This window comes from Eutrigla gurnardus (genome assembly GCF_963514095.1).
Source record: "Eutrigla gurnardus genome assembly, chromosome: 7".
Lineage (NCBI taxonomy): Eukaryota > Metazoa > Chordata > Actinopteri > Perciformes > Triglidae > Eutrigla > Eutrigla gurnardus.
In genome coordinates, this window is record NC_139921.1 from 21,295,554 (window position 1) to 21,302,926 (window position 7,373).

Consider the following 7,373-nt stretch of genomic DNA (forward strand, 5'->3'; position numbering starts at 1 on the left):
CTCTCTCTCTCTCTCTCTGTCTCTCTCTCACAGCCGTCCGGCGTTCACGCTCTGCTCAGTTAGTTAAGGATCCACGCTCAGCCACTGGAGCGCAAGAAAAGGTATGTTAGGATACACTTCATGTAGAGCAAGCAGGGGCTTCCACCACTTCAGCGGGGGTGCCTTTCCCCCCTTTTTTTTATTTCAGCATGAAACATTTAAAAGCCAAGACACCAGCTAAACATGTTTTACATTGCAGAGCAGTATAAAAGTTTGATAGAGGAGATGAGCCTTTAATAGGGCTTGATAGAGGAGAGACAAGACTGAAATCTCTTCTTGTCCCCCCATTGTTTAAAGCTTTGCAGAATAAAGACAAAGAAGGATGGAAATGGACCCATGAAACAGCTTTGTTACCTTCCCACCCCCATCTGCCCATCAACAGACCTCATTCTTCAACTTGACACCATCCTTCCTCGCGGACGGGAAGAAGAGGAGGAGGAGGAGGAGGAGGAGGAGGAGGAGGAGAGGAGTGAAACAGAGGTGAAGAGGCAAACAAAACAGACAGCGAAAGACGGAGGTAGAGCCGAGGAGAGGTGGGAAGCACAGTTTCAGCTCTCACCAGGCTGAGGAGGAGAAAGTGACGGCGGCTCGAACTCGGCCACTAGTGAGATGAAATTCGGGGAGGAGACGCCGGAGCGCTGCAGGGTACAACATCCAACGAGAGCCCTCAAATTGGACTGCCTGGAAGACGCGCCCGCCCTCTCTGGATCCTGTGCCCCCTCACAGCCGAAGGATGAGAGGGGTCGACTTTCACCTTAGTTGCCAGGGATGTCTGTGCACTATGGAAAGGCGTCCCCCTCCCGCATGTCCAATGCCATGTTACTCCTGATGCTTTGCAAGGTAAGGTCTTTGAAGTCCCATGGTCATCCCACATCCACAGCTTCTTTTTTGTTTTGTTTTAAGTCAAACTCATCGTCATTTGCAGAGCAGCTGTAAACTATCCGCCAATACTTCATGAATATTTCACCATTTTTTAAACGTCATGACAGTTTGTAGCTGTGAATTTATTATGCATCACGTATCAATGTGAGATATTTCCAGGCTCAGTTGTTTTTGTATGAATCATTGATTAAGGCAGCAGAGACACCCAATTCTATTTTTGTCTTTTCTGCTGTACTCTTGGAGATACTGTGTTTGTCCAGAACTCCGGGAGTTGCTCCTCATGCATGTAAGTTTAAATGCTTCGTACGTAACAGCAGGAACATCTTGAATTAAAGTAGCTTTTTGTATTTGGGACAATTCATTTGTGGCTCAACTGGAACAAATTCACAGGATGATTCACAGTAATGATATATGTTAAATTTAAATTCCATGCTGAGGATTCCTGCATGCTTGAACTTTTTTCCTGTAGGATCTTTGTGATCAATGTTCTATGCAAATGCAATTATTTCCCCATCCAAAATAGATCTGTCACTTTCTTCTCACTCACAGACAATGAGCACAAGTCATTCCACCACAAAACTGTGAAATCCTAAGTCTTCGTCTCTCTCTCTCTCTCTCTCTCTCTCTCTGTGTGTGTGTGTGTGTGTGTGTGTGTGTGTGTGTGTGGGTGTGTGTACGCACAGGGAGGGAGCTGTTTGCTTTAATTCCATTTTATAACAATGCCAAAAGCGACTCGTGCCTGTCAGACCCTGTTAGCATCTGGAGCCGTTTGACGTGCTCGGGATTATTCAAGTGGCAAAAGCTTTTACTCTCCACTGATCTGATCTGAGGATGTTACCTACCGTTAGGTGTAGCAGGAGTGTCCGGAGTGTTTGTTGTCCCAGGTATGGCATTGCTCCCCCCCTCCTCCCTCTCTCATTGTGTGTCTGCCTGCCGTCTTTTTACACAAATACGCTTTCGGCTGTCGACGTCCACGTGAAGAGGAAGGTCTAACGAGGTGCTTTTCATTTTGAATAAGCCGTCCCAGAGACGCTGCGTGTATCATGTATCATCAGACATGCTCGTGATTAATCCCAGAGGGGAAAGTTCAGACGTAGAAGTGTTGGAACGGTTTGGAAACGAGCTCTGGAGTGACAACAGGAATCAATACTGAGATAACTAAATCCTACCTTAGAAGAGCACACAGTCAAATGGGTAATCAATAAGAGGAGGGGAAGTGGAGCCGGTGCACTGTATCTCGACTGGATTAATAATCTGCTTGACGTGACTCGCTATGAGTGAGAGTATATCTCAGTGATTTCTGCCTTCCCAGCTTGAAAATGAACGCTCTCAGTTGAATGAGGAAGCTCAGCTGTAACATGTGGTAACGCTGTCAAGGCAGCCGGGTTTTGGCAGAGCCTGGACCCTCCTTCACCACCACCACCCTTCCTCCTCCTCCTCCTCCTCCTCCTCCTCCTCCTCCTCCGTCTCAGATCCATATCAACACATTAATGTGAACCATTACAAGAGAAGATCCTGCATTCAAAATCCTTCTATTATCAGTAAAATGTTAAATCAAAAGGACCCCGTGACACATATTATTATAAATGGCATAATTAATTTGTAATTGTTTGGATGAATTAATGTGTAAGTACCCCTTGTAGCTGGGAAAAGTGTATCCAGTTAGGTTTAGTGGTGAGATGATTTATGGGAAGAGGAATAAACAGGTTCATTGTTTTTCCCCCCTTTGTCCCTTTTTTATACACTTATCATATATTATTATGCAAAAGCTTGATTTGAAAAAGTAACCTATAACTGTAGCTGTCATGGAATTTTAATGGAGTAGAAGTACAAAGAAGTATACAATGAAAATACTCTAATTAGTACATCTAAATTGTATTTGAGTACAGTACTTGCATAAATGTGCTTAGTTCCTTTCAATCGCTGCTCCTCCTCCATCTCCCTCAACATCCTTGGGCACTCCCCCCCCCCCCCCCTAGTTGTTGTCCCCCCCCCACTCTTTTTGCTGAGCACTTGTTTATATCAGGCGTCTTCATGCATGAGGGCACATCCAGTGCGCCACACAAACGTCTCCATTCATGTCGAGGGAAGCCCCCGTTTATAGCGCTCCCCAGGAGAGGCAATCAAAGCCCATGGTTACAGACCAGAGGAGGGGGGCACACTTTAACACAGAAACACAACCTGATGGGCTTTTTATGTGTGTCAAGAGCACAATGCGTGCCGATGATCGGACGCTGCTATCATTCGGAGTCACTGTGTGGGATGTTCGCCTTTCAGTGAGGACAATCAGTTTCCCAAACCTTTATATGAACAGGCCCGAACAAAAGGCCTTTTATATAAACTTGTGTAATCCATAAACACAAAAGCCGTTGCTGGAGGGAATGACTGACTTCATCTTATTCTTCATCATTTCTCTCAGATTCTTTGTTCATTTATCTCCACAAGACAACACCTAACCAGCGATGTTCTGTAACATTTTCCCCTCTGCCAAACTGTCCACAAATCAGTCAAAAGTTGAGGTACAAGGGCAACAACAACTCTGCTCTGGTGATGAAAAAAACCTCAACTTTGTTGGAGCTCCTTCCAAAGGTTAAACGCATTTCAATTACTGGAAAGGACGGCCTGTCACTTGAGCTGTGTGCGCTCGGCAAAGGTGTTGCTTTAAACAACTGTGTGAAGGAAAAAGAAATGTTTAGGAAGGCAAGTGTTCTTTCACTAGTATCATATGATCATGTAATTGGACAAATAAGCACATAAATGGTGAATATGAGCATTAAAAAGATGTTTTTTTTATATTACAAGTCAGTTCCTCTCTCAGAAAGTATCCAAAAGGGTACGATGCACCCAGGAAGTACATCTTTTTGCAAACTCTTGCTGGTGGCCAAAAAAAATGTGTTGTTTATTTGAGTTCCTTTTTTGCGAAGAGCAACAGTCCCCTGTTAAAAGGTTTATTTTTAGTCTGCATTAGTCTACATGCCTCTCTGTTGCCTTTCGGCATGTAAAACCCACTGACCCGCAAAAGGGGCGCTTTACTCCTGAGAGGTATTTGGATGCCAACTTGCACAAGCTGCTGCACCTGCGGGGCCGAAAACATACAGCTAGTTTCTAATAATCCACCTCGGGCTACACCGATCAATACAAAACACACGCACGCACCCCCTGAAAATTTCACACAAATGCGTGCCGGACGCTCAGAGGTTGCATCGGATCACAGCAGTCGAAGGAGTTACACAGGTGAAATTCAGAAAAGTCTAGCGCAGGTTTTTTTTCCCCTCCACTCAAAGAGCTGCCGAGGCCATTCCTCTGATGTCCAGCATGTCAATCAAGAGGAGAGGCTGTCTTTAGAAGCACACAGTTGTCAAAGTTGTGATCATTCATTCTGGTATAAGAGTTAAGTTGATATAAAGCCTGGGAAAGAAGCATTACAGCAATAAGAATAAGCTGAAATTAACATAACAGCCATGTTTACATGACTATTTAAGGTGAAATACAATGTATACGGCTTTAAAATTCACATTACCTGAAAAATAGATGAAGTGCTGGTGTTCATAAGAGGCACACCTGTGTTATTTGTGTCACAGGAGTTGAGCAGCACAGTGTTTAATATAAATGTTGCAATAACCATTTCTAAAAGGAAATAAATAAAATAGTTGTGATTGATGCAAGTCAGAACTTTGGTTAAGTTGCAAAAGGTTAAAAACTCTTGCCTAATAAATTAACTGTCCTCTTAACAATAGTACCCTGCATGAAAACTGGATTAAGGAGCATATAACACGTTTATTATAAAGGTCTATACTACAGACCTACGAATGCATTTTTCATGTGTAAAGACTTAAAGACTGTAAAGACTTTAACCCTGTGAATGCAAATTGTGCAAATCATCTGGTAGTTTGACAATTCATTTCCCTTTCATGAAACCGTTTCAGCTGTTCAACAGCAGATTTCTAAATCTCATGTGTTCCCCCCACATTTAAACTCAGGAGATGACTATATTTTAATGAAGGAAGAAATGGGAAGAAGTCATTTACTTTTAATGGAAAATCTTTCCTGTTTCCTTGAATAAAACATAGTTTTGACTTGAGCCAATTTGTTGCAACATACAGAGCGCAGCAGCACAGGAGACCCACACACAGTCTACAAATGTGTAATATTAATTAGTAGTAGTTGACATTTAAACATCATTTTACCAGCAAAACAGCTTCTTTCTATGAACTTGACGTAAACCCACCAAGCATCACCAGCTTCTGCTGTTGTTTTTTCATCTCGAGCACCGACTCTTAAATCTGTTCATCTGTTCTCTGGACCAGAACTGTTTCTCACATTTTTTCTTGTATTTCATCCATTAAGTGATCCCAGTGTTTTGTATAAAACACATATGATGATGGGAGAAGAAAAAATAGCACATTCTTAATTACTTTTTGATTATTTTATTGCCTCACAAACACATTTCTGCTTGTTGTATCGCTAATTATCGCTGTCCACCATGTACGGCGTGCAAAGACCATCTTCAAAAATCAAATTAACCAGTTGTATCAAACTAACTCACAGATTGTCTCTTTTCTCTCTTATCTTCCTGCTCCAGATTGGTCTAAAACGAAAACTGCGGTCTTTTCCAGGGAAAATGGTAAACACTCTCCACATTGATGAGGAAAAGGGAATCCAAGACAAGGAGAGTAAGGAGGAGAGCATCTTGGCTATGTTGGGCATCATTGGGACCGTTCTCAACTTGGTAGTCATCATCTTTGTCTACATCTACACCACCTTGTAGACCTGGAACTGTCGCATTCGTCAGCTGGCACGTCAAAGGTCAACGGCGGCGTTGCACCTTGACTAATTTGGAGACCAAGATGGGAGGAGCAAGGAGGTGGCCGAACTTCCCCAGTGGTGAGTTGGATAAAATACTACGTGATCGCCCAATAGCGTCCGTCCTGCATCGCTTCAAACTCGTAAGACGATGGGAAACGGACTCGTTCCTCTTGCCTTTACAGGTAGAATTATCCAGAATACCTGGTGACACTTGACTTGTACATAGAAATGCATGACGCTAATGAGAGACGCTCAGCTTCTGTCTACACATGGACATTAAAGATTGCAGGAGGAGTGCGGAAACTCTTGGGGAAATATTTTTTCAGGTGTTCTTATTGACTGAAATATGGAAATCATCTGAAATGCTTCCACGGGATCAAAGATGAAGATTTACAGAGAAGGTAAACACAGGTATCTGCTTTGCAATTTATTGTTTCCCCCTCAAAGATTCTCTGAGTAAAACAACACACATCCATTTATATGAGATTTAAACAGACATATTAAAGAAAATTCTTATTCCGCTTGAATTGATGTGTGATTTTATACTGTGTTTCTCACTGTTTTCTGTAGAAATTGATTATGGATGGTGTTTTATTTCACTGGAGACTATATCAATGGAAAATGTGTTACATTCACACAATTCTAAAGTTGTTTAACATGCATTTACGGAAACAAATGGTGTCTTTAAATGGCATAAAGTCAGTTTTGGAGTGCTGAAATGGGCAAATTTGACCTTGCGCTTGACCTAATGGTGAGAGATCAGACAGATTGGTACAAAATGACGGTAAAATCATTTATTATTAAATGTTTTAATGTCACAAGACAGAGATAAAATGCATTTATTGGGGGAAAATGATTATAACATTTGTTTAAGTTAAAGATCTGGATATAAAAAGATGAATTTCAGCCTGCATGATTAAACACAAACACACACACACACATACATACATGGTAGGTGATCACAACCAGAAGTGTACATATCATTTAGGATATGTCTGAATCTTTCTGCCATCAATCTCAGTTTGTGCACCACCGATTCAACTCTTCAGACTGCATAAAGACTGTATGCCTTAAAACATGAGGAAATGGAATTTCCATGATGTATAAAGTTATCAGGTTATTACAACTTTGTGAAAAGTTTCACTTACAGTACACACACACACACACACACACACACACACACACACACACGCACACACACACACACACACACACACACACACGTAATTCAATGCCAATGTAATTTTGTTTTATTGATGAAAGGTTATTTATTCAGTAAATTATCTACTCTTGCAAAATCATTTAGGTTCTTTAATTGTGACTCCGTGGACTCTCTTGTGGACTTTAAGTCATTTCCAGACCTGGTACAACTTTTCTTAATATTTATAATTTTCTGTAGTGTTAGACAGGTAGGTTGTTTTTTTTGCCACAATGGATACTGCTGATGTTGTGACATTTACATGATCACAGGACTTTTTAGAGTAACTTTCGGTATCTTCCTCTTTGATTGCCTGAATTATCGCTGTCATTTGTCTGCAATATCTTATACTTTATACATAGGAAATAAGGCAACAATTGTGTTCTAGAGGCTAAAACAGAAGCAGAAAGTGCATCACTGATAATTTATTCATTTTTAGGTTCAGAAT

General features: G+C 41.5%; 1 protein-coding gene across 1 annotated transcript; it reads left to right on the forward strand.

Annotated features, from left to right (window-relative positions):
* Positions 1-525: 525 nt before the first annotated feature.
* Positions 526-6,897, forward strand: tunar (TCL1 upstream neural differentiation-associated RNA). Its single transcript, XM_084012753.1, has 2 exons — positions 526-879; positions 5,504-6,897. Exons 1-2 carry the CDS (start codon positions 808-810, stop codon positions 5,687-5,689), a joined length of 258 nt encoding a protein of 85 aa, XP_083868879.1. The 5' UTR covers positions 526-807; the 3' UTR covers positions 5,690-6,897.
* Positions 6,898-7,373: the final 476 nt, after the last annotated feature.

What these genes read in the sequence shown, in the direction of transcription:
- tunar (XM_084012753.1), top strand. Translation starts at nt 808, where the DNA reads ATGTCTGTGCACTATGGAAAGGCGTCCCCCTCCCGCATGTCCAATGCC. An exon ending in TACTCCTGATGCTTTGCAAG is followed by an intron (nt 880 to 5,503) that starts GTAAGGTCTTTG and finishes TTCCTGCTCCAG; the next exon opens with ATTGGTCTAAAACGAAAACT.